Source organism: Tursiops truncatus, chromosome 7, assembly GCF_011762595.2.
Source record: "Tursiops truncatus isolate mTurTru1 chromosome 7, mTurTru1.mat.Y, whole genome shotgun sequence".
Taxonomy (NCBI): domain Eukaryota; kingdom Metazoa; phylum Chordata; class Mammalia; order Artiodactyla; family Delphinidae; genus Tursiops; species Tursiops truncatus.
In genome coordinates this window covers 26,835,037-26,863,027 of record NC_047040.1, presented here as the reverse complement: position 1 = coordinate 26,863,027, position 27,991 = coordinate 26,835,037, and the positions used below count along the sequence as shown (strand labels likewise).

The window sequence follows — 27,991 nt, the reverse complement described above, 5'->3', positions numbered from 1 at the left end:
TGTCTAATTTCATGGTTCTTAACCAGGGGTAACTTTGCCCACCAGGGGGCATTTGGCAATGTTTGGAGGAATTTTTGGTTGTCATGACTTGGGAATTGCTATTTGCATCTAGTTGGTAGTTAATAAAGATTCTGATAAACATCTCATAATACATAGTGCACACTTCACAAAAAAGAATTATCTGGCCAAAACGGCCAATAATGCTGAAGGTGAAAAAAACTGATCTAATTTTTGTTTGAATCTGTCCATTGAGTTTTAAATTTCAAGTACTACATTTTTTTATTTGTAAAAGTTCTATTTCTTGTTTTAAAACTACATGGTCAACTTTGATAACCTAATTCCTTCTACTTTCAATACCCACATTAATCTGTAGATGTATTTGATACATTATGATTCCTATAGCCACAGTCTTTGTAAAGGGTCTGATTCTACACTTTGCTGTTTCTTCCTACTCTGACTCATGGTGAATTTTTTAAAACATGTTTTTAATAAGCTTAACTCCTTGAAACTTTATCTGTGCTGATTCTTTAAGACCTGTGTTAGAAGCAGTGTTATTCAGTGGACCAGCAGTTTTAGCAACATCTGTGGGTATGTTAGAAATGCAGATTTCCAGGCCCTGCAACATCTGCATCAGAATCTCTGAGGGTGGGCCCAAAGAATCTATTTTAACCGTATTCTCTTATGCATACTCAAGTGACTCTTATGCATACTCAAGTTTGAAGATTTGAGAAGCACTAATTTAAAGTATTCCTCCAGAGAGGCTTTCCATTTCTTTTCCTCAGGCACCTCGAAACATCACCAACCTAAGATCATTTTTTTTTTTAACATCTTTATTGGGGTATAATTGCTTTACAATGGTGTGTTAGTTTCTGCTTTATAACAAAGTGAATCAGTTATACATATACATATGTTCCCATATCTCTTCCCTCTTGCGTCTCCCTCCCTCCCACCCTCCCTATCCCACCCCTCCAGGCGGTCACAAAGCACCGAGCTGATCTCCCTGTGCTATGCGGCTGCTTCCCATTAGCTATCTACCTTACGTTTGTTAGTGTGTATATGTCCATGACTCTCTCTCGTCCTGTCACAGCTCACCCTTCCCCCTCCCCATATCCTCAAGTCCGTTTTCCAGTAGGTCTGTGTCTTTATTCCTGTCTTACCCCTAGGTTCTTCATGACATTTTTTTTTTTCCTCTTAAATTCCATATATATGTGTTAGCATACGGTATTTGTCTTTTTCTTTCTGACTTACTTCACTCTGTATGACAGACTCTAGGTCTATCCACCTCATTACAAATAGCTCAATTTCGTTTCTTTTTATGGCTGAGTAATATTCCATTGTATATATGTGCCACATCTTCTTTATCCATTCATCTGATGATGGGCACTTAGGTTGTTTCCATCTCCAGGCTATTGTAAATAGAGCTGCAATGAACATTTTGGTACATGACTCTTTTTGAATTTTGGTTTTCTCAGGGTATATGCCCAGTAGTGGGATTGCTGGGTCATATGGTAGTTCTATTTGTAGTATTTTAAGGAGCCTCCATACTGTTCTCCACAGTGGCTGTAACAATTCACATTCCCACCAGCAGTGCAAGAGGCTTCCCTTTTCTCCACATCCTCTCCAGCATTTATTGTTTCTAGATTTTTTGATGATGGCCATTCTGACTGGTGTGAGATGATATCTCATTGTAGTTTTGATTTGTATTTCTCTAATGATTAATGCTGTTGAGCATTCTTTCATGTGTTTGTTGGCAGTCTGTATATCTTCTTTGGAGAAATGTCTATTTAGGTCTTCTGCCCATTTTTGGATTGGGTTGTTTGTTTTTTTGTTATTGAGCTGCATGAGCTGCTTATAAATTTTGGAGCTTAATCCTTTGTCAGTTGCTTCATTTGCAAATATTTTCTCCCATTCTGAGGGTTGTCTTTTGGTCTTGTTTATGGTTTCCTTTGCTGTGCAAAAGCTTTGAAGTTTCATTATGTCCCATTTGTTTATTTTTATTTTTGTTTCCATTACTCTAGGAGGTGGGTTAGAAAGGATCTTGCTGTGATTTATGTCATACAGTGTTCTGCCTATGTTTTCCTCTAAGAGTTTGATAGTTTCTGGCCTTACATTTAGGTCTTTAATCCATTTTGAGCTTATTTTTGTGTATGCTGTTAGGGAGTGATCTAATCTCATACTTTTACATGTATAAGATCATTTTTTAACTACTTTTTGGGTGCAAGGAGCATAAAAGTAGTGCCCGTTCTAGTCCAAACTTATATGAAAATGTGGAATTTTGATTAGAAGTTCTCATTTAGGACTTTTTCTTTTTTTCCTTTTCTACCCAGAGCCAAGACTAGTCATGCAGGCTTATTTCTGTGGGGTAGATCATTTTATTTTTCATGCAGTAAAAGTGACACACACATGGGATATTGGCTTTATATAGGAGTGTATGGCCTGATCTCACACTCCACTTTGGACCCAAACATTTAATTTGTGGCCCATTGAAAACCCATACTCTGGTCTTGCCATAGTCAGTAGAAACCCTTGGGACATATATTCCTACACTAGTTCACACCTTTCTCCCTACCTTCACCCCAGAATTGTACTTTCTTGTAATTTCTGCTCTCCAATGGTCTATCATCTCATGTTAGAAACAAAAGCAAAAACAAAATGAAAAAAATTGGGGTATTTTATCTAGCATTTTTAGGTGTCTAAACCAAAAGATATTTGTCTTCACACCTAATCTATCATATTGTCAGAAACAGGAGTCCTCATTTGTTTTTAAAACACTTACCCAAGATATTAGCATGATCTGAGTAAGTGTTAAAATGACTACCCCACCAGACTGTGTACTAAACAATAACGCCTGCCTCTAGCCTGACATCTGAATCATTTCTGTTGCCCTCAGCTACTGCAGAAAGGGGCAGGGACAGAGACAGCCTGTCAATTGCTTAATGATCTCAGTCAGGCAGAGAATTCAGTACAAGCTAAGTAATAAATACTGAGTCACAAGCACATGCCCTCTAGCAAATGAGGTTCCAGTGTACACGAAGAACCACAATAACTGCTTATTCCCAGTGTTTTTAAATAAATAGGTATCTTGCACCAGCAAGAGCTTTATATTTTATTGTAAGGCAGTACAAATAGTATGTAATTCCCCAGGGACCACCGTAAAATATTCACTTTTTAAAACCAGTTAGTTCCTGTCCTGTGTTACGAGTTTTCAGGATCAGTCAGTGTTTCTTCTCACATAATAAGTTTAGATACAGTCCTTCAGGGAAAGGAATGTATTGCAGTTATAACCTTCAATTAACCATCATATCTTGGTAACAATATTTTCTAGGTCCCCAGGCAAAATAAAGCACAGCTGTTTGAATTAGTATTCTAGTTCTCTTCTTTACTTTCATAAAGGAAACATTCAATATACATAACGATCTTATAAAACGCAGGAAAATGCCAAAGGAAGTCAAGGAAAATTAGCTTGATGCTTGAAGTTTTCTAGCTGTAGAATGTTAGAGAAATCCATGCTGCATAATGCATGACATTTTCTAATTTTAACTAGACAGCTCTGTAGCCATTGCAGAGAACACCTTATATAAAACTGAACCATATGAAATTGATGATATTCTACTATTTTTGACCTTCAAACTTAGAAATTCCATAAGGTTCAACCTAACATTTTATCTTCCTAGTTAAAATTGATTCTTGCTTGCCTGGGAACTATGAAGTTATGACATAATGGAATTGAAGCCACTCTGTGGTGTTACGGAACATAAAAAGGTGATCTGGCAGACATATTAATAAAAAAGAATTTAAATATGCCTACTTTTCATTTAGGACCACCAGCAAAATTGGTATACCAATGGTATCAAATTTTGTTTAGATGTTCACTTTTAACTATGCCTCTGATACTCTGTGGTTCTTTTCATCCATGCAGCATCCTTCTGATTCATTTTTCTCCATTTGTGCTGTCTTTCTCTGTGATGTGAATTCATCCCTATCCATTCTGTCACGCCTCCATTTTTCACTGCTTCTTCAGATTGCACTGAGCCATAAGAGGTAAGCTCCATCAAAAGAGGGAAAATTGAATTTCCTTTAAGTCCAGGAAGAATCCTTTGTCTAAGGTATTCTATAACCCTGCTCCTAAAATCAATACTTTCTAACTTACACTTTGAAAGGAACTTATAAGGAAAATAATTCCCCATAGCCACACCCACACTAGACTGCCTTGAATACTCTTCCACACACACTGTGAAGTTGATACTTGTTGCTAAGTATCTTCTACTAGGATTCATAGTTGAGTACTTAGCTTTGTACCGCAGCAGTATCCTCTGTTTTCTGTACAGTAACATACACACTACAATATCCCAGAAATTGGTAGTACTCAGTGCCATCCCAAGTGTGCTTGCACCTACCAGGTTTATGAGGCTTATAATAAGAAGGCTATATTTAAGTCACGCTATGTCATCATCCCTTAATTCGAACAGTGACATTTCCAAAAGTTACTGGGTTTGATCCAATTTACATGGATCAAATTTATCAGATAATAACCAACCCTCCCTTTAATGTTGTGCTGTATGGTTAATTAATGGGAATTATTTTGATAATGATCTCAATTCTATTTCCCAACTTAGATTAGGATTTCTTAGGGCCGATAACTGATGATGTCTGGGTTTTATCATAAGAAGCTTTTCAGAGCAGAGAATTAAAATTTCTTTTCATTCAAAATGCCTTGAGCTTCCTAACCAAGTAAAAACATATTTTCTAAAGAAGGCAAGCCAATCGACATAGGAAACCTTACATAGCACAATTTGGGTTTTTTATTCATCTTCCGTTAGTCCTCTCAGTGCCATCTAATAGTTAAGAGCAATTAAAAGAAAAAAAAACCACCCACCTCTGTCCCATACATTTGAGTTAGGTTAAGTTCTACCCTTGTTCATCATGAAGGAGCCAGGGTTCATAACATAATGCTATTCCAGCAGTGTTGTTTCTGTCTTCCCATCATAAAGCAATGAATCCCATTGTTTTTTATTGGAAATGTGTCAAAATGTGACAGGCTAAAAATAAATTTGCATCACTCGCCTTGCCCTCCAGACTGGCATTCGTTTTTTAGAGATAGATGTTCCAGCCTTTTCCAGATGCAGATTAGCATATCTGAGATGTTTAGTAAAATGAATATTTAATACAAGAAGAGAGTATAGATATTTAGTCGGTATATTATGGCACCACAGTAATGATAGGTTTGATACAGAAAGTCATCTGACCCTTTGCAATCTGAAGTCTTTCTATCCCTGTGACCTGCTGCCAAGTCTTGGCACCGACGCAGTTGATGATAGTTTCTCATCATCAGTGTCCATCTTTTATTAATGATAGAGTCTCACCATTGTGTTTATCTTGTATTTTGCTTTTTCACATAGATTAACTTTGTCATGGCAATACAACATATGCTTTGTAAAATTAAGTCCCAACATAAATAAATTTGTTATTAGAATTCTTGATGGTTTCATTTAAGTTTTAGACAATGAGAAAATGCTTAATGGGCTAACTTACTTGAATCATCCAGGGTATTTGAGATAGTGTGGTACTCCACAGTATGAAGTAGCCAACTCTGCCTGAAGAACGAAGGGATTAAGGAAGGCTTCTTGGAGGAGGTAACTAAACTGAAGCTTAAAGTGGGAATTTGCCAGATGGAAAAGGGGCTTAAAGGCTCTGCAAGTCATGGAAACAACACATGGAAACGTATGAGATGTCATATCTGGGAGGCTAACCAGTTTGACATAATTGGGCCACAGAGCACTTGAGATGGGGATAGAGAGAGAGGTGAACCAAATAACGAATGTCAGTTATCTTTATTCATTGACGACTGAGGTAGATTGAACCTATAATATATTTTAAATGGGAAAATGATGTGATTATACATTTGTGTTTTAGTAAATAACATTATATGACATTATTGTCTCTTTTGTTTTTTTTAATTTTTTGGCTGTGCCGCACGGCCTGTGGGATCTTAGTTTGCAACCAGGGATCGAACCTGCACCCACTACATTGGGAGCACGGAGCCTTAACTACTGGACCGCCAGGGAAGTCCCAATTGTCCCATTTGTAAACAGTGACTTTCTACATGCATTCTAGAAATCATCTTTTCCCAAGGCTTATATGAGTATAAATTAAGACAATGTAGATACCAAAGAGGAACTAGTACAGATCTGGGCATGAGAGAGACCTGAGATTGAATCCTGTGTCGATTTCTTCCCAGCTATATAATAGTGGAAAAATTATATCTCATTTTAAAAAAATATTAAAATGAAGATATTGTTTCACAGGGTTGTTATGATAATTACAATTTATAAAAACTTATTGGCACATATGGATATTCTCTGTATATTAGCCCCTATTTTAACATTATGGATCGATGGATTGTTAAGAATGCTATTGCTTGAATGATGAAAACGGTTTCCATTTGAAAACATGTGCTTACTAAGCAACCTATGGTTATTAGGTAACTGAGGTGATAGCTAATATTGTGATGTATATTTTTTTAACTGGCACGAATGAATTTTTGACGTATGTACTTTTTGTGACCTGTTGACCTATGGGAAACTTCACACGCCTTCCCTTATTATTATCATTTTTTGTTTTTTGGCTTATAAAGAATTCGGTAGATATCTCACTCTTACCAGTTTCTGGGTATCAACTAAAAGCTGTTTCTTTTATTTTTTCAAGCACGTCTTGACAAGATGGAGCCATATTTTTATTTTCCTGAACAAATGCTCTATTTTTCATTTATCAATTAAGCAGTTTCCTCTTTGTCAAACATTTTCAATTGAAACCATGCCTATTTGAGCAGAATTTGGTCTGTTTATGAAAAACTGGGGAAAGAGACTAACTCAGTCTAATTTATTTATTTATTTGTTTGTTTGTCTGTTTTCCATTTCAGGCCCCATTTTATTCTCTGTTTTCTCTCACAACTCAGCCTAATGTAGTAAGCTCTTCCTTTTCTTACTAGCCAAAACGAGGGAGCAGTTGCACTTGCTTGGAGCTTGTGGATGGTCCTACATAACAAAATCCCTACTGACACCCTTGGTTAACATACGACTAGTTCTAGAAATTGAATATGTGTTTGCATCATGTTAATTTTAGGTTTAAAAAAAGCATCGTATTTAAAACCTTCTGATTAAAAATTATTTCACACTTAAATCCCAGCTGTCTCTGAAATATGCAAAGAGTCATGAAATTACTGGATATTCTCCAAAAGGAGAAAACTAAACTCAGAAACCTACTTAAAATGTCTAATTTTTCAATACCCAAATTTGCCTTCATGGATTCCTTTCCCAGATTTCCCACTACTATTGTAACCATGCTAACACTACCCTGGGAAATATGGCTAAACTAAGTCAAAATACGGAGGCGAAAATAAACTAAGAGTACATAGTATTTCAATTTAAGTTCAACTTCATTGTTTGTTAATCCTACATTACTCTTTCCTTAACAACCCTACTCAGGAAGCGCCTGTAGTAGCCAGAGCAGCGCTGTTCCTGGAATGTGCCCGTTTTGTTTACCGCTGCAACCGTGGCAACTGGCCAGAGTGGATGAAAGGGCATCATGTGAATATCACCAAGAAAGGCCTTTCCAGGGGACGGTCTCCCATTGTGGGCAACAAGCGGAACCAGAAGCTGCAGTGGAACGCTGCCAAGCTCTTCTACCAATGGGGAGACGTGAGCTTTTGATTTTCTTCTATAAAAATTAGGCTGAGTGAAGTGATAGAAGTTTTGTGTTTATGTTTCTTCATTTGTTTGGGAGACAGTTTATTGAGTATCCGTTATGTACCAGGCACTGAACAGAACATATCAGGGGAAAATAAATGTAATTCACTTAATCTTCCCAGTAAATCGACAAAGTTAGACATTATTATCTCTTCTGTCTCTTTTCCTGGTCCTCTGCCTCTTTCCTTCCTATAAATGTAAACATTCTCAGCATCTCTTATAATTTCTTCCTGTATATTCTGCACCAGGATTACATTTATTCCTGTATTTTCAACTGTTAGCTGTATGCCAGGGGCACACACTTCTCTATCCATAGCACTCTTTGCATCCGCGACCGGCATCGCCAGCTGTACTTCGGAGGCATTCACTCAATGTCCTGAAACTCAGTCTGACCAAAATAAAACCCTTCTCTCCATTTAAACACACCCCCATCTGCAACCCTTCTTGAATTTTCTATTCTTATTGATAGTACCACCATCATCTAAGATGACAGCCTTGAACATATTCCAAACCTTCTTTTCTTATTGATTCCACCTCTTCCATGTCACTGATGCCCTTTTAGGTCAGAACTTCATTACTTCTCATCTATATGACGAAAGTATTTTCCTATTTAGTCTCCTCCCACAATCTCCCCTCATCTGACCCATCCTACACACTGCCAGTAAAATCATCTCCCTTTGGCGTAGCTCATCTAAAAGCAGAACATTCGTACTTATCTTCCAGCCTCCAGACTTGCTCCCTCCAATTCATTCTTCAAACTGCTGTCAGAGTGATTAGGCTAAAATGCAAATCACATTATAGTGCTTCAGTGGCCCTCCTTTTCCCTTGGGATAAAACCCAAATTGCTTAGCCTGGCATTGCTGCTCTCGCCACAACCTTTGTTCAAATCACACCAAGATTATGGATGATCAAGGCAAATGAGCTAATGTATCTAAAGAACATTTATCTCAATGCTTTGCACCTAAGAGGTGTTCAATAATAATGTTATTATATTAATTCTTGCAAGCAGGGTATATGATTTTTCTGTGCATTGTTAGGCAGCTATCACAGTGTTCCTCGAATGAGTGATAAGGTTCTCCCCCACTCAGAAAGTACCTTTCATCCTTCTTCAGAATGCAAAATGAAGTCCAGCTTCATGAACTGTAGGATCTAGTCACAATCTACCTTTCCAAGCCCTCAGGCACATTATTTCCTCTCACAGAATTGTGCTTCAACCAATTGGCTTCTTTGTCAGTCTCTGAACATGTCAGTGCATTTCCCTGAATATGGATCTTTTGAAACTCTCCATCCGGAATATCCACTTTTCCCCTTCCCCATTAGCCTACACAGCAATTCTTCAGAATCTACAGGAATGAAACTTTGTGTGATCCTCTGAGATGAATCCGATTTCTCCATATTCCAATAAATAAAGTGCTTTCAGTCTTTTACACGACTGCTTTTTTGGTATGTTATTACCACCCCAGTAGACTGTAAGCTCCATGAAGTAAAGAGCAAGACATAGAGTCAGATACCCTATTTGACTCCGAGTTCAAGGTTGCTGAGCAACCTAGAGCAAGTCTTTCAACCTAACTTTCCTAAGTGCCAAACAATGATCCTTCTTTATGAAGGTTTATAATCTACTAGGGCACATTAAACAAAGATACTGATGTACTATAACAATTTATTCAACTTTATTTTTACTTAATACGTAACCAATTACCTCACCTAATAAATATTTGATGAATGAAAAAGGAATAAACATGTTCCCAAGGCACTTTTCTGGTCTTAGAAGAGACAGAGAGCTCTAAATTATTATTTAGGTATTTAGTATTATCCCAGACAAGTTCATTTTTTGAGCAACCTTTTAAGCTTTATGAACTGTGGGTTTAACTTAAATTGCTTGGTTTCAGCATCCTGGGAGGATCGATGTAGATTTTTTTTTCCCCTGTGAATCTCACTATTAAATCTGCTGGCTCCACTCCAGACTCATAATTCCACATCTCCTTCCTTAGAGAGGATTTCCAAAAGAGTAGCATCGGAACAAGGCTTTTTGTTGAGGTGGTGGTTTTTGCTTTTATGTTTTGTTTTGTTTGCTTAAAACTTCTCAGGTTAGCAGCTAAAATTTTAGGATGCTGTGATATTTTTCTACACTGCTTTCTTTCTCCTTTTTGTGGTTTTTGTTACTCCCCACTTAATTCCAGAGTTTAAGCAGACCCCTTTGTTTTCAGATAGCCAAGACGTTCAAACAACTTGTGTTTTTATTTAGTGTTCTGGACATATCTTTGTCAGTTTCCAGTAGTGAATCTAATCTCTTGCATGCCCAGAATGTAGTAACTTTTCTCAATATTTGAAAAGGATAATATAGGAAGAAAAAAGAAAAGTAGCTGGAATTTTGTTCGTATTAATGCACAGAGTAACCAAACTGTCAAATTCTATGTTCAGTGTTCATTTTAGCTTTTTGACTCTCTTTCTTAAGCATGCATCTCCTCTTTTGTTGCATACAATTTGTCATTGGAATGTAAAAGGAATTAGATAGAGGTAGCATATTTTGTCTTTTCATTTGGAAAATTCCTTTTGGTAAATCAGACAATACTACATGATGATTCAGAAGAACAGATAGTAAGTACTGGTTTTATGAATACCTTGTAAGAGCCAGTATTGCCCATGTGCTGACTTACTAAAAATCATATTTCTAATGTTGATGTTGGGTACACTATCAAAAGAATAATATTTCTTTCTCATTCATAGTGTATCATGGAGGGGGGGGTAACAAAGTCTATAAGAAAGTCATTGATTGCATATATGATGACAGATACAAATAAAATTGCAGTTCCAGAATTCATGCCAATCTCCAAGCTCATTAGCATGATAATGCCTTTCTCATAAAATAGCATAATCAGAAACAGTCTGAAGAACTGTGACTTCTTATTTTTTACTGCAGCAAAATCCTTCATTAGAAACAACTGCAAAACAAAACAAACAAAAAAACCTGACAAACAACAACAACAAAATCAACCGCATACTCCCTTATGTGAAACCTATAAAATAGATGACCTTTGAGGAAATAGAAATATTTTCAGAAAATGTTTTGTATGAAAATAAAAAATGCCATTCCATTTCCTAAAAGTCTTTAGACACAGTGACCTTAGAGATAGCATCAGTGCCTTCCCTCTCTGGGTTCCCACATTGGGAAATGAAACATGGTGGTAACAACACTGTGGCAGACAGAGGAGGCTTATGCTGAAAATCATTCCCATTGATTGGTTGCTGGTGACCTCTGTAATGTGAGAGCCTATTTTACAGTCTGACGTATCTCATGCTGTTTCATTCTTCTTCTCTTCATGGTAGGCAATTGGCGTCCGGTTGAATGAGCTGTGCCATGGGGAAAGTGAGAGCCCAGCCAACCTGCTGGGTCTCATTTATGATGAGGAGACCAAGAGGAGACTGAGAAAGGAGGATGATGAGGAAGACTTTTTAGATGACAGTAAGGAGACTCCCTTTACTACAAGAACCCCTGCTTGTAAGAACCTCTGCTTTAGGAGCACGTAATATTTCTCTTTCCTCTTTCACATTCTTACCACCTTCCCATGTCTCCCACTGCACCTTCTCCCCTATTCCCTCTGCATGGATGTGAGCATGTGCATAAAGCCACACAAAGAGAGAGCAGGAACCAGAAGGAGAAGACTGTAGACAGGGGCAAAGAGTTGGCAATATGGAAAACTCACTGCTTTGAAGTCTCTGACTCTTAATATTGTAAATACGAAGATCAGTTTTAGGCCTACTTGAGAGAACATAGTTGTGCTGCCCCAGAAGAGGGCTGGTCAGGGTTTGTATTTTATTACTGCTCTTGGAGTTTTAAAAAAGGGTTAGACCTGAGGGAGACCTTCAAGATGGTGGAGGAGTAAGACGTAGAGATCACCTTCCTCCCCACAAATACATCAGAAATACATCTACATGTGGAGCAACTCCTATAGAACACCTACTGAACGCTGGCAGAAGACCTCATACCTCCCAAAAGGCAAGAAACTCTCCACATACCTGGGTAGGGCAGAAAAAAAAAAGAAAAAAGAGAGACAAAAGAATAGGGATGGGACCTGCCCCTCTGGGAGGGATCTGTGAAGGAGGAAAAGTTTCCACACACTAGGAAGCCCCTTCACTGGTGGAGGTAGGGGTGGGCGGGGGGGGGGGGAAAGCTTCAGACCCACAGAGGAGAGCGCAGCAATAGGGGTGCAGAGGGCAAAGCAGAGAGATTCCTCCACAGAGGATCAGTGCCGACCAGCACTCACCAGCCTGAGAGGTTTGTCTGCTCACCCGCTGGTACGGGTGGGAGCTGGGAGCTGAGGCTTGGGTTTTGGAGGCCAGATCCGAGGGAGAGGACTGGGGTTGGCTGTGTGAACACAGCCTGAAGGGGGCTAGTGCGCCACGGCTAGCCGGGAGGGAGTCTGGGAAAAAGTCTGGAACTGCCTAAGAAACAAGACACCATTGTTTTGGGGTGTGCGAGGAGAGGGGATTCAGAGCACCGCCTAAATGAGCTCCAGAGACGGGCATGAGCCATGGCTATCAGCGCGGACCCCAGAGACAGGCATGAAACACTAACGCTGCTGCTGCAGCCACCAAGAAGCCTGTGTGCAAGCATAGGTCACTATCCACATCTCCCCTCCTGGGAGCCTGTACAGCCCACCACTGCCAGGGTCCTGTGATACAGGGACAACTTCCCTGGGAGAACATACAGTGTGCCTCAGGCTGTTGCAACGTCATATCAGCCTCTGCCACTGCAGGCTCACCCTGCATTCCATACCCCTCCCTCCCCCTTGCCTGAGTGAGCCAGAGCCCCATAATCAGCTGGTACATTAACCCCGTCCTGTCTGAGCGAAGAACAGTTGCCCTCAGGCGAGCTACATGCAGAGGCAGGGTCAAATCCAAAGCTGAACCCCAGGAGCTGTGTGAACAAAGAAGAGAAAGGGAAATTTCTCTGTGCAGCCTCAGGAGCAGTGAATTAAATCTCCACAATCAACTTGATGTACGCTGCAACTCTGAAATACCTGAATAAAGTTCAGGACATTGGTCCACAAGAGACCTTCCAGCTCCACATAATATCAAACAGTGAAAGTTCTCCCAGAGATCTCCATCTAAATGCGAAGACCCAACTCCACTCAACAACCAGCAAGCTATGGTGCTGGACCCCATATGCCAAACAACTAGCAAGACAGGAACACAACCCCACCCATTAGCAGAGAGTCTGCCTTAAATCATAATAAGGTCTCAGACACCCCAAAACAAACCACTGGACACAGACCTGCCCACCAGAAAGACAAGATGCAGCCTCATCCAACAAAACAGAGGACCTAGCCCCTCCACCAGGAAGCCTACACAACACAGTGAAGCAACCTTAGGCAATGGGGGCAGACACCAAAAATAACGGGAAATATGAACCTGCAGCCTGTGAAAAGGAGACCCCAAACACAGTAAGTTAGGCAAAATGAGAAGACAGAGAAACACACAGCAGATGAAGGAGCAAGGTAAAAACCCACCAGACCAAAAAAAAGAAGAGGAAATAGTCTACCTGAAAAAGAATTCAGAGTAATGATAGTAAAGATGATCCAGAATCTTGGAAATAGAATGGAGAAAATACAAGAAACGTTTAACAAGGAACTAGAAGAGCTAAAGAGCAAACAAACAATGATGAACAACACAATAAATGAATTAAAAATTCTCTAGAAGGAATCAATAGCAGAATAACTGAAGCAGAAGAATGGATAAGTGAACTGGAAGATAAAATAGTGGAAATAACTACTGCAGAGCAGAATAAAGATAAAAGAATGAAAAGAATTGAGGAGAGTCTCAGAGACCTCTGGGACAACATTAAATGCAACAACATTCGAATTATAGAGGTCGCAGAAGAAGAGAAACAGAAAGGGACTGAGAAAATATTTGAAGAAATTATAGTTGAAAACTTCCACAATATGGGAAAGAAAATAGTCACTCAAGTCCAGGAAGTGCAGAGAGTCCCATACAGGATAAATCCAAGGAGAAACATGCCAAGACACATATTAATCAAACTATCAAAAATTAAATACAAAGAAAACATTAAAAGCAGCAAGGGAAAAACAACAAAATACATACAAGGGAATCCCCATAAGGTTAACAGCTGATCTTTCAGCAGAAACTCTGCAAGCCAGAAGGGAGTGGCAGGACATATTTAATGTGATGAAAGGAAAAAACCTACAGCCAAGATTACTCTACCCAGCAAGGATCTCATTCAGTTACGACAGAGAAATTAAAACCTTTACAGACAAGAAAAGCTAAGAGAATGTAGCACCACCAAACCAGCTTTACAACAAATGCTAAAGGAACTTTTCTAGGCTGGAAACACAAGAGAAGGAAAAGACCTACAATAAGAAATGCAAAATAATTAAGAAAATTGTAATAGGAACATACATATTGATAACTACCTTAAATGTGAATGGATTAAATTCTCCAACCAAAAGATTCAGACTGGTTGAATGGATACAAAAACAAGACCTGTATATATGCTGTCTACAAGAGACCCACTTCAGACCTAGAAACACGTACAGACTGAAAGTGAGAGGATGGAAAAAGGTATTCCATGCAACTGGAAATCAAAAGAAAGCTGGAGGAGCAATTCTCATATGAGACAAAATAGACTTTAAAATAAAGACTATTACAAAAGACAAAGGAGGACACTACATAATGATCAAGGGATCAATCCAAGAAGAAGATATTACAATTGTAAATACTTATGCACCCAAAATATGAGCACCTCAATACATAAGGCAAATGCTAACAGCCATCAAAAGGGGAAACTGACAGTAACATAATCATATTAGGGGACTTGAACACCCCATTTTCACCAACGGACGGATCATCCAAAATGAAAATAAGTAAGGAAAAACAAGCTTTAAATGATACATTAAACAAGATGGACTTAATTGATATTTATAGGACATTCCATCCAAAAACAACAGAATACACTTTCTTCTCAAGTACTTATGGAACATTCTCCAGGATAGATCATATCTTGGATCACAAAGCAAGCCTTGGTAAATATAAGAAAACTGAAATCGTATCACATATCTTTTCCAACCACAACACTGTGAGACTAGATGTCAATTACAGGAAAAAATCTGTAATAAATACAAACACATGGAGGCTAAACAATACACTACTTAATAACGAAGAGATCACTGAAGAAATCAAGGAGGAAATCAAAAAATACGTAGAAGCAAATGACAATGAAAACACGATGACCCAAAGCCTATGGGACGCAGCAAAAGCAGTTCTAAGAGGGAGGTTTATAGTAATACAGTCCTACTTCAAGAAACAGAAAACGTCTCAAATAAACAACCTAACCTTACACTTAAGCAATTAGAGAAAGAAGAGCAAAAAAACCCCAAAGTTAGAAGGAAAGAAATCATAAAGATCAGATCAGAAATAAATGAAGGAAATGATAGCAAATATCAATAAAACTAAAAGCTGGTTCTTGGAGAAGATAAACAAAATTGATAAACCATTAGCCAGATTCATCAAGAAAAAAGGGAGAAGACTCAAATTCATACAGAATTAGAAATGAAAAAGGAGAAGTAACAACTGACACTGCAGAAATACAAAGGATCTTGAGAGATTACTACAAGCAACGATATGCCAATAAAATGGACAACCTGGAAGAAATGGACAAATTCTTAGGAAAGCACAACCTTCTGAGGTTGAACCAGGAAGAAATAGAAAATAAAAACAGACCAATCACAAGCACTGAAATTGAGACTATGATTAAAAATCTTCCAAGAAACAAAAGCCCAGGATCAGATGGCTTGTCAGGTGAATTCTGTCAAACATTTAGAGAAGAGATAACACCTATTCTTCTCAAACTCTTCCAAAATATAGCAAAGGGAGAAACACTCCCAAACTCATTCAATGAGGCCACCATCACCCTGATACCAAAACCAGACAAAGATGTCACAAAGAAATAAAACTACAGACCAATATCTCTGATGAACATAGATGCAAAAATCCTCAACAAAATACTAGCAAACAGAATCCAACAGCACATTAAAATGATAATACACCATGATCAGGTGGGGTTTATCCCAGGAATGCAAGGATTCTTCAATATACTCAAATCAATTAGTGTGATAAACCATATTAACAACTTGAAGGAGAAAAACCAGATGATCATCTCAATAGATGCAGAAAAAGCTTTCAACAAAATTCAACACCCATTTATGATAAAAACCCTCCAGAAAGTAGGCATAGAGGAAAGTTAACTCAATATAATAAAGGCCATAAATAACAAACCCACTGTCAACATCATTCTCAATGGTGAAAAACTGAAACAATTTCCTGTAAGATCAGGAACAAGACAAGGTTGTCCACTCTCACCACTATTATTCAACATCATTTTGGAAGTTTTAGCCACAGCAATCAGAGAAGAAGAAGAAATAAAAGGAATCCAAATCAGAAAAGAAGAAGTAAAGCTGTCACTGTTTGCAGATGACATGATACTATACATAGAGAATCCTAAAGATGCCAACAGAAAACTTCTAGAACTAATCAAGGAATTTGGTAAACTAGCAGCAAACAAAATTAATGCACAGAAATGTTTTGCATTCCTGTACACTAATGATGAAAAATCTGAAAGAGATATGAAGGAAACACTCCCATTTACCACTGAAACTAATAGAATAAAATATCTAAGAATAAACCTACCTAAGGAGACCAAAGACCTGTATGCAGAGAACTATAAGACACTGATGAAAGAAATTAAAGATGATACCAACAGATGGAGAGATATACCATGTTCTTGGATTGGAAGAATCAACATTTTGAAAATGATTATACTACCCAAAGCAATCTACAGATTCAAGGCAATCCCTGTCCAACTACCAATGGCATTCTTCACAGAGTTAGAACAAAAAATTTTACAATTCGTATGGAAACACGAAAGACCCCGAATAGCCAAAGCAACCTTGAGAAAGAAAAACGGAGTTAGAAGAATCAGGCTCCCCGACTTCAAACTATACCACAAAGCTACAGTAATCAAGACAGTATGGTACTGTCACAAAAACAGAAATATAGATCAATGGTACAGGATAGAATGCCTAGAGATAAACCCACGCATATTGTCATCTAATTTATGACAAGGGAGGCCAGAACATACTGTGGAGAAAGGACAGCCTCTTCAATAAGTGGTGCTGGGAAAACTGGACAGCTACATTTAAAAGAATGAAATTGGAATACTCCGTAACACCATACACAAAAGTAAACTCAAAATGGATGAAAGACCTAAATGTAAGGCCAGACACTATCAAACTCTTAGAGGAAAATTTAGGCAGAATACTCTATGACATAAATCACAGCAAGATCCTTTTTGACCCACCTCCTAGAGAAATGGAAATAAAAACAAAAATAAACAAATGGGACCTCATGAAACTTAAAAGCTTTTGCACAGCAAAGGAAACCATGAAGAAGATAAAAAGACAACCCTCATAATGGGAGAAAATATTTGCAAATGAAGCAACTGACAAAGGACTAATCTCCAAAATTTAGAAACAGCTCATGCAGCTCTATATCCAAAAAACAAACAACTGTATCCAAAAATGGGCAGAAGACCTAAACAGACATTTCTCCAAAGAAGATATACAGATTGCCAGCAAACACATGAAAGGATGCTCAACATCACTAATCATTAGAGAAAAGTAAACTAAAACTACAATGAGGTATCACCTTATACCAGTCAGAATGGCCTCATCAAAAAATCTATGGACAATAAATGCTGGAGAGGGTGTGGGGAAAAGGGAACCCTCTTACACTCTTGGTGGGAATGTAAATTGATACAACCAGTATAGAGAACAATATGGAGGTTCCTTAAAAAACTAAAAATAGAACTACCATAGGACCCAGCAATGCCACTACGGGGCATATATCCTGAGAAAACCGTAATTCCAAAAGAGTCATGTACGACAGTGTTCATTGCAGCTCTATTTACAATAACCAGGACATGGAAGCATCCTAAGTGTCCATCAACAGATGAATGGATAAAGAAGATGTGGCACATATATACAATGGAATATTACTCAGCCATAAAAAGAAATGAAATTGAGTTATTTGTAGTGAGGTGGATGGACCTGGAGTCTGTCATACAGAGTGAAGTAAGTCAGAAAGAGAAAAACAAATACCATATGTTAACACATATATATGGAATCTAAAAAAAAAAAATATTCTGAAGAACCTGGGGCAGGATAGGAATAAATACACAGACGTAGAGAATGGCCTTGAGGTCACGGGGTGGGGGGAAGTGTAAACTGGTATGAAATGAGAGAGTGGCATGGACATATATACACTACCAAATGTTAAACAGATAGCTAGTGGGAAGCAGCCTCATGGCACAGGGAGATCAGCTCGGTGCTTTGTGACCACCTGGAGGTGTGGGATAGGGAGGGTGGGAGGCAGACACAAGAGGGAGGAGATATGGGGATATATGTATATGTATAGCTGATTCACTTTGTTATAAAGCAGAAACTAACACACCATTGTAAAGCAATTATACTCCAATAAAGATGTTAAAATAAATAAATAAGTAAATAAATAAACGTTAAAAAGTGGTAGAGCGAATAAAATTAAACGTGAAAAGCTTCTCAAATCGCTAAAATATTTAATCAGACTATATTATAATATTTAACATGAAATTAAAATATTAAGATTCAGATTATTACAACTGTGAATGTTTGATGTATTGTACTTATTTATTAAAAGTGTAATTGAGTCCCATCATAGACGAATAGAGATGAAGAGATTCCTGAACCTCCTTCTCAGCACCATTTTGTGCATATGTGTGTTCTATACCATATAAGCTTGTGTGTATGTGTACCACTGCCTTTTATGGAATATCAAATGTCAGGACAGTTTTGGAATTAATATTGTTATCTGATGAAGACATTGAAGCCTCTACCTTTTGACCTTTCTTAGTGGTTTCAAGTTCAGACTCCCTGATGATGTCTTATGGATTGTCCTTAGTTAAGTGATGCCAAACCTACTTCATCCTTATAGGCATGAAATGTAAAAGGATGGCTAGAATATAACATTGGACAGAACTATATAATAATAACAGAAAACATATTGTCTTCTTTTCCACTTTCATACCAGTAATATTTTTTTTGCATTTTTTCATCATTTTGTTCTTCCTCAGCCCATATCAAATCAGAGAAATCTTCTTGACTTAGCTGTTGACAAAATACCAAATTCTGACATTAGTCTTTTAGTGTAATGATGGAAGTTGGCCCCAAAGATTCCCTCAAGTTCATAAGAGTCTAGGCTATCCTAGAATGACTCATAGTATTGGGTCTGATTTGTAAGAGGACTTGAAGATTATCCAGAAGTCACAGAACCTAGTTTAAGCCTGCCAGGAGATATCCCCAAACTGCCCTGGATCTCCTAGGGGTCCTTCAGAACAGAGAAGAGCCAAAGCAACCTTAGATGGATGTATCTTCATAGGCCAAAATGATCTCACATCTCCATGAGACCACATAAGTATCATTGGCCAATATGATATGCATGGTATATTGGTTTTTTGGTGAGGTTATTTATAAGTCAATACTCGTTCATTATAACAATATTTCAGATGACAGTTATGAGAGAGCCTGGACTAAAACCAAGCTCATCGTCTACAGGACTGACCAGAAGAATCTAAATGATATCCTCAGGATTGCAAGGACAGATCTGGAAGTTTATACTAAATATCTAGTGTTCAATTATTTTTTAAAAACAGTTGCAATCTAGGCAATTTCTAGAGTCATGTAGCCTCCACTGAATATAAGATTGGAATGTCTGCTTTAGTTCCACTTTCAAGTCAATACATAGCTTATTTTGCATTTTAAAAATAATTATGGTATAAGTAAGTATCAGTCTGGAAATTCTAGAGGAGTTTGTTGTTTTCATTCTTAATAAGAGGCAATGTTCCCAGCCACATAGTACCTCTGTAGAAAATATAATGGTTTTCATGGAGAAGAAATAGCCAGATATCTTCAGAAAGACCATAATTCTACCTACTATCAATATAAACCATGAATTATATATTATATTCAATTAAGAAAGCCAAATACACAGGAAGTATTTTAGAGATATTTTTAGGAAGGTTAATATGTAACGATATAATGATTGGTGATAAGTTGAGTCATTGGAAATAGATAACTATTTTGTTTCTTTTATGAGAGGCATGACTTTGGTCTTCTTTTCTGAACACTGATAAGTAATCAATATATTTCTCCATGATTTGTGATGTCGTGTATCTGAGACCTATGCCTGAGGATTTAAAAGTCTCTGGTGTCACCTTGGCCATTATCTGCCTTTAGAGCAAAATCCATTTGTTGGTCTATGGTGGATGCAATGTTTTACTTATTCAAAGACTGGTGTTCTTCAAAGCAAAGGAGAATATTTGCGTATTCTAGTGTAGCTGTTCCTTAATATGACAGGCTAACTTGTATAAACAGTATAATAGAGGTGACCAAGTAAGTAATCCTAGTTTATGCTACAGAAACACATCTGGGCTAAAGCTGAAACAACTTCACTGCTCTAAGAACATCAAGACAGACGTCTTTCACAAAGTGAGCTGACAGGATTTTTGTAGTTCCAAATCTAGTTCATGGCTCTGTACCTTGTCTAAATCTGATTGAATAACGATATGAAAATCTGGCAGGACTGCTTTCTGTTTCTGTTTTAATTAAAAGGCTTTCCAGTCTAGTGGAGCTGCATTTTGTTACTCTATGATGCCTTGGGGAGAATAATTTAATTCTTATTGATTGACATTTTAATACTGAGGCATTCATTATAGAATTGCAAAATGGAGAAAAAGAGAGGTGTATTGTAATGCATAGATTATGCTAAAGGGACCAGGTAAATTGAACGTATATAGGAAACATCCTCATTTGCAGTTTCATTTTGGACATGTATAGGTAACATTCTCATATGCAATTTGATTTTACACATGTGTAGCTATGTCCATCAAACTGTGCCTCTCTATTTTTTATTGGTTTGTTTGCTTGTAAAAGAACTCTTTCATTCCATAGGTACTGTGAACCCCTCTAAATGTGGCTGCCCCTTTGCCTTGAAGATGGCAGCATGCCAGCTTCTCCTGGAGATTACCACCTTCCTGCGAGAGACCTTTTCTTGCCTGCCCAGACCACGCACTGAGCCTCTGATGGTACGTAAAACATATTAATAATGAGGCTACTTGGAGAGTCCAACCATGTGGCTAGACTTGAGTATTCACAGTTTCCTCAAATACCAAATGACCAAATGTATCCCATAGTTTAAAAATTCAACCAAGGGATTTTCATATATAAAAAGAAAATCTCTTTTATCTATTAAAAAACAAAAGAACTAAAATTGACCTTGAAATCTCTAAAGATGGTACCACTGGGTAAGATGTTTGATTGATCACTGTCAGTTAACCTAGGAATGTCTGAGAACCTCCAGGTTCCTTTAGTCTGCAAACTACGAGTTTAATGGCCAGCATTTTCCAGGAATCACTGATAGATTTTTTTTTCATACTAACAACTCATAAATTCATGTGCCTCCAATGAATTTTCTCATTTAAACTAAGGGCGAAAAGACTCAAGTCTTTAGCATGTAAATGCCTCTGAACATATATTTTATTTCTGCAGTATTTCTTGTGGATACAGATAGGCAGAGAAAGAACATGTGTGCATGCACACACGCACGCGCGCATGGAAACACACAGACACACACAGGCACACACACATACACACACACCCCTGTACCATCAGGGTCTGATTTATTTAACTTAGGATACAAATTCTAACAAGAGCCAGGAGTCATCACAGAGCATTTGGGACAGAGGCACACCTCAGAGCCCATTTTCCTTGGCCCTTTGTTCCCTAACAGGCACCAAGTTTCCGGTGGTTCTTTTGTCATAGGCATTATCCAACTAGAGCTGAGGAACCAAATTCTCTTCTTTCCCCCTTTACACAGATTTACACTATTCAACCAGAACAGTTGGTACACTAACAATCTGTGTGGTTCCATTTAGGTGGATTTTACAATCCACCAGCTCTCCTGCTTTTTTGACCAAACTCAGCATGAACAAGGCCATAACCTAGTTCCAGAGGGCAGGTAGGGGAGGGAACGGGACAAAAAAGTCAGTGCTCTGGTATTCCTGAGCAGTGCCTCTAACTCTGATTTTCCAATGTCTGGACAGCCTGTTTCCTCACAGTCTAAAACATAAAATGGAAATATTTATAGGTAAAATATGTTTTCAAGAGAAACATACCGACATGTGGCCTGTGAAACTGCACCCTTTAAATACTGAAAAAGAGAGTTCTTCTTACTGCCCTTACTTAATTTCATGTTATCCTGAACATTGATTTTTCTGAATTGTCACCTTCACTATTATATTGAGACTGTTCTATAAAATCAAATCAAGGCTGCCACTTAACACGTGTTTAGTTTAAAGTCAAGTCTGATCTGTAGGCCTCTGTTGGTGTTATTCTATCAACATTCTAATTGTATCAAAGTCTTCATAAAAGCACAGAAACACATCTACTTTTAAATTTACAGATTTTTAACGGTCACCATTTTGACCTATTATGATTTTAAAACATAAGAATCTTGAAATTTGAGTCACTTATTTTTGTTCTTTCTTTCATCACTATAAAGCTATAGTTTAAATATTCCTTATTATTGTAACACATTTCATTTTTTAAGAAAATTAATCAAATCTTTTAAAAATGACTGTATAATCAACTGGCTATCTAGGAGAAAATGCCAAGAAATTAAACTAAAACAGAGGCTGTAGTCATTCAGTTAATAAGAAGAAATTTTTCATTGCCTTTAACTAGGTCTCACAGATCTTTTATTCATTAAGCTAGGATTTTCATTGTCAAGTATACGTTCATATATTGTACTGGGATGTGACCTTTATAAAATAAATGGGAAAGATGCTTTCTCATGTTTAACCTATCTAACTACAGTTGATGATAAAGAAAACTCAAATCACATTTTTTTAACTATTGTAGAAAAAACAGTATCATAAAACTTTTACCAACACAGAAACTATAAATGCTTGAAATATTTTTTTAAGAAATTGTACTAAATGGTGAATCTAAGAGGCTAAGCATAAATACCATCAAAATGAAATATTCTAAAGTTTTAACAAAGCACTTGCTGTAAGAGTATTTATAGATCTTTGGGATGTTTTATTCAGTAACATTTTTAACAGCAGTAAAAATAAATAGCTACCCTAATGTACAGAATAATAAAAGTATAAGCCAGAAAAATCACATTAGAAGCTATAAATATCCTGGGATCTGAGATTTGAGGATGGGAGAAGATAGGGAACATAAACTTTCTACCAAGAAAAAGTCTTTCTGATAGAAATGTCATAAGGCCATTTCCAAGATAAAAGAGATTTCCCTGTGAAATATTTGTTTGCTTGAAAAAGTCCTAGTTATGGGCTTCCCTGGTGGCGCAGTGGTTGAGAGTCCGCCTGCCGATGCAGGGGACACGGGTTCGTGCCCCGGTCCGGGAAGATCCCACGTGCCGCGGAGCGGCTGGGCCCGTGAGCCATGGCCGCTGAGCCTGCGCGTCCGGAGCCTGTGCTCCACAACGGGAGAGGCCACAACAGTGAGAGGCCCCCGTACTGCAAAAAAAAAAAAAAAAAAAAAAAAAGTCCTAGTTATATCCAAAGTGTGGAAGAGAAAGCAAAAGAGCCTAAAATACAATAACTAAAGGTTAATTTGATAGGGTCAGGAAATCGCAGGAGACCACTCACTGGTTTGGTGGGGAATGACAGTAAGAGAAAAGGAAAAATGATATCAAAAGGGTTTAAAATGTTGCTAAAACCATATTTTTACCAACTTAACAAATTGTTTCCCAGATAGATCCCTGGATGCAACTTAATGTGCTTTCCCCCCAAAAAAACAACTTCTGGTAGCATTTTTATTCACTCTTTTTGTGCACCATACAAATAATATCTAAAAAAGGAAAAAGCCTTTTTACAATATTTATCATAAAAAGCATAGCAATCAATTTTACTCTGATTGTTAACTTCCAAACTTGAAAACAAAGAAATATTTTTTAGAGAATTTTGTCTATAAAACTGCTGGTCTGTTAAAATGTTCTCCTGTTGAATTAGTAATACCAATAACTGATGACCAAGCAACATGGAATTAAATTAATTCCCATCCAACGCCAAGACGAGTCCATAATAATAAAGTAAAAGGCAGTAAGGAAGTCTCTGTACATCTATATTCACTCATTAGGGAAAACAACATATTGGATGCTTTTGTACAAGATTGTGCTAGAAGCTGTACCAACTGTATCAACTGGATTTAACAAGTCAGGTTATAAATAATACACTGCGGGATTCCAAATGCTCCTAAAGTTAAAGAATCAGAAGCAAAGCACAGTTCACATATATGAAGAGTAGACTGGTGAATATTTGAGAGTAAGGCTGTGAGCAAGGTGGTGTGATGGATGCAGAGGTGGGAGTGGGGGTGATGCAGAGATGACTATGTTGTAACAGGAGAACCGACACGTAAACAACACACTTAAGAAAGGAGCAGAGGGCCAGGGTTGGCCAAAGAAGGGACTGGAAAAATCTGAAGCGCCTTCCTGGATGAGATCACATTTGAATGTAACTTTGAAAGATAAGTAGGATTTTGACGAGTAGATACAAGAAGTTGGAAGAGAGAACTACTTTTGATAATCAGAATTGTTATTTTATTACTTTTTGTCCCACCTAAGAAACTTATCTAATTAAATTTGGCTACCAAAATGGAAAGTAGTTAGGTTATTTTTTTTCCTAAAAGGGATTAATTTCAGAGAAACAATTATATTCCTAGAATACTTTTTGACAGTGTTAAATAGACTCCATGTAGTTCCTTATTTTTCTAGATGTGATATAATTTTCTGAGTACCAAAGTATAACTTCTGTTCTTAATTCAAAGGGAAAAGAAGAAACGATATGTAGAGTCTAAAGTTTCATTTATTAATAATAGTTAAAAGCATAAGATTTTAATCTTGGTACAAACTGCGTTTTTCAAAATAGTTTTTGTTTTTCAAACTACTTGAATCTGAGGGATTATTATGTCATAATTAGAAAAAATGCTGTATAGAAATAAAGTTAGCATTTTATATTTTTTTCATTTATCAAGTCTGAAAGCGCTTCATAGATTAGTGATTAATTATGATCTTCAGCGTGAGCGAGTCTCCATTTACAGAACAGGTCAAATGTCTACACTGGGGCCTCACAGGCCAAACTCCTACTAAATATTTAAACTCCCCAAGGCTTATTTTCAGTTTTGGGATCATGAAGTCTCCTAAGAGAGAGTGAGAGATTCCTCCAACGCATGATCCTGTTTTAAACCTCTGGCCGTTACCCCTGAGGTTTCTTAAGAGGAAACCAAACTGGTTTCCCTACCAGTTTGCAGAGCTAACTTTACTTAATCCTAAGGATTTAACTCCAACATCACCTTGGTATTTGTTTTCTACTTTTGTTGTGTGATATTGTGATTTATGATAATATATGTTTGGTCTCCATCCCTGTTTCTGGCACAGTGCTCCTAAAATCCTTGGAATTTCTTAAGTCGGGAGGGTGACCAAGGTGTCTTTTGTTATGTTAAGAGGTGACTTGTAGAATGCCTCTAGATTACCTAAGGTTCAGCTGGTCACCAGATGAACCAACAAAATAATTAGAAAATTGAAACTTTCAGTCCCACCCCTCACCTCCAGGTGACAACGATTTAATCAATCATGCCTATGTAATGAAGCCTCCATAAAGACCCAAAAGAACAGGGTTTGGAGAGCTTCTGGTTGGTGAACACGTGAAGACTGGGGAGTGTGCTGCCCTTGAAGAGGGCATGGAAGCTTGGCACCATCACCCCATACCTTGGCCTGTGCATTTCTTCCATCTAGCTGTTGCTGATTATATCCTTTTATGATAAACCAGTGATCTAGTAAGCAAAATATTTCTCGAGTTCTATGAGCCCCCCCCCCCAGCAAATTAATTGAACCTGAGGAGGGGTGTTGTTGGAACCTTCAATTTATAACCAGTTGGTTAGAAGCACGGGTGACCACTTGGCCTTGCAACTGATGTCTGAAGTGGGGACAGTCTTGTGAGACTGAATCCTTAACCTGTGGATTAAGGAAGACATTTTCATGACCCCAGTCTAAACCTGGCATTAGATAGAGGGAAATTTGGCTGTTTAAATGCTGTTATGTGCAGCTTAAAATGGAGGGAGGGGGCTTCCCTGGTGGCGCAGTGGTTGGGAGTCCGCCTGCCGATGCAGGGGACACGGGTTCGTGCCCCGGTCCGGGAGTATCCCACATGCCGTGGAGCGGCTGGGCCCGTGAGCCTGCGCGTCCGGAGCCTGTGCTCTGCGACGGGAGAGGCCACAACAGTGAGAGGCCCGCGTACCGCAAAAAAAAAAAAAAAAAAAAAAAAAAGGAGGGAGGTTTGCCGGAAGACCAGTGCAGTGCTGGGGAGATGCCAGCATCCATGTGCTCCTCACTGACATTTCAGGACTTGGAGAGCTGCCGACTTCGTTTGGATCCTGAGTTGGACCGGCACAGATATGAGAGGAAGATCAGCTTTGCTGGTGTCCTGGATGAAAATGAAGACTCAAAAGATTCCCTTCACAGTAGTAGCCACACCCTCAAATCAGATGCAGGTGTTGAGGAGAAGAAAGGTATGGATAAGCAAAAATTAATTCACGTTTCAGGGTTTCTCATGGGGTATTTGGTCTCGGGTCTAAACTGCAGAATTGTGCACTGAAAGAAGTCCAAAACTGTTGTTGACTCAATGAGGTAGGCAATCATGCTAGTTAGGAGTTGGACTCTGCAGTCAGACTCTAATTCCGTCTCAGCAATTCTCCATATCCCATTGAATCTAAGATGGCATCAGTTGTAAGATGAACCATTATCTTATATACCAATAAGAAAGGAAAAATACTCCCCATTCAGCTCTTATGAGTACTTTCTTATCACTTAATTTGTGCTTTATTCTTACTGAAAGAGGACTTTCAGATGTAATTAGATGTAGATTTTTATTATCGGTCTATATCATTCTTTGTGCAGCCAGGTAAACTGGTTAAAGGTTTTCTAAACCATCTTCAATTCAGAGATCAAATTCTTAATCACTTTTCAACTCAGAATTGTCAGTGTCTGTGTTTTTATATGTGATAATGTCCTCTGTGTTAGTAACACATCATTTCTTAAATGAATCTGTAAAAGAAGTAAAGCTATTGGTGATAGTTACACAAGCCAACGTGCAACTGTATGAAGCTAGCCTACTTCAGTCGCTGCTTCAGGAATGTTCCCAAACACATCTGACTTACCATCCCACCCACTCCTCCACCCAACTATCATTTGGTTCCTGGGACTTAAAAGACACTGGCACCCATTTTGTACATTTTGTTGCTGGTGCTTTAGATATTCACATGAACACAAGCAATAGCAAATGTGTCCCAACTGCCACCTGGCTCTAGTCATCTTAAGATGTCATCAGTTGTAAGCCAAATCTCAATTTCAGAGATGTTCAAATGTAAAAAAATGTGCATCTTAAAATGGTGAAATAAAGTAGTTATGTGGCCTTGTCCAAGTTGCTTACCTTCTAAGCCAGTTTTCTTCCCTGTAAAATTAGATGAATAACACCTACCACATTGGAATGTTGAAAGCTTTAAAAGAGACATTGCAAGTCAAACATAAACTCAGTACCAGATACCTAATAAGGACACAATAAATAATTGTCACCATTGTTTTTTTTAATCTGTATCATGAGCATATCGATTAAAATCCATGCAGAAAATCCTAAATATGAGTTACAGATTGCAAAGTTTTAAGTTGCTCTTTAAAGGCTCCTTTAAACTGTTAACTTCTCTATTTGATTTTTCTATTTTCTTAAGTTTCGTTATCCTTCAATGTTTTTCTAATGAATTCCACTAGAAAACAGCATATTTGTAAAAAGAGTCAAAGACAGTTTTATCCATTGGTATATTTTCTGCAGACAGTGACTGCATAAATGTTTGGTAGTTTAAGGAATGCATGATTCTCAAAAGACATAGCCCTACAGAAGACTTATATAGACATTTCTCCAAAGAAGGCTTGGCCAACAGGCACATAAAAAGATGCTCAATATCACTAATTATTAGATAAATGCATATCAAAACTGCAGTGAGGTATTACCTCACACTGGTCAGAATGGCCATCGTTAAAAAGTCTACAAATAATAAATGCCA

At 37.9% G+C, this 27,991-nt stretch overlaps 1 protein-coding gene across 3 annotated transcripts in view; it reads left to right on the top strand.

Moving 5' to 3' along the window:
• The window catches only part of UNC80 (unc-80 homolog, NALCN channel complex subunit), a 238,834-nt gene that overhangs the window by 97,941 nt on the left and 112,902 nt on the right, over positions 1-27,991 (top strand). For all 3 annotated transcript variants that reach the window (XM_019938890.2, XM_033860390.1, XM_019938888.3), the window contains exons 23-26: positions 7,485-7,697; positions 11,073-11,208; positions 20,804-20,937; positions 26,278-26,443. In XM_019938890.2, coding sequence (XP_019794449.1) covers positions 7,485-7,697; positions 11,073-11,208; positions 20,804-20,937; positions 26,278-26,443 — 649 coding nt within the window. The remainder of the gene's footprint in view (positions 1-7,484; positions 7,698-11,072; positions 11,209-20,803; positions 20,938-26,277; positions 26,444-27,991) is intronic.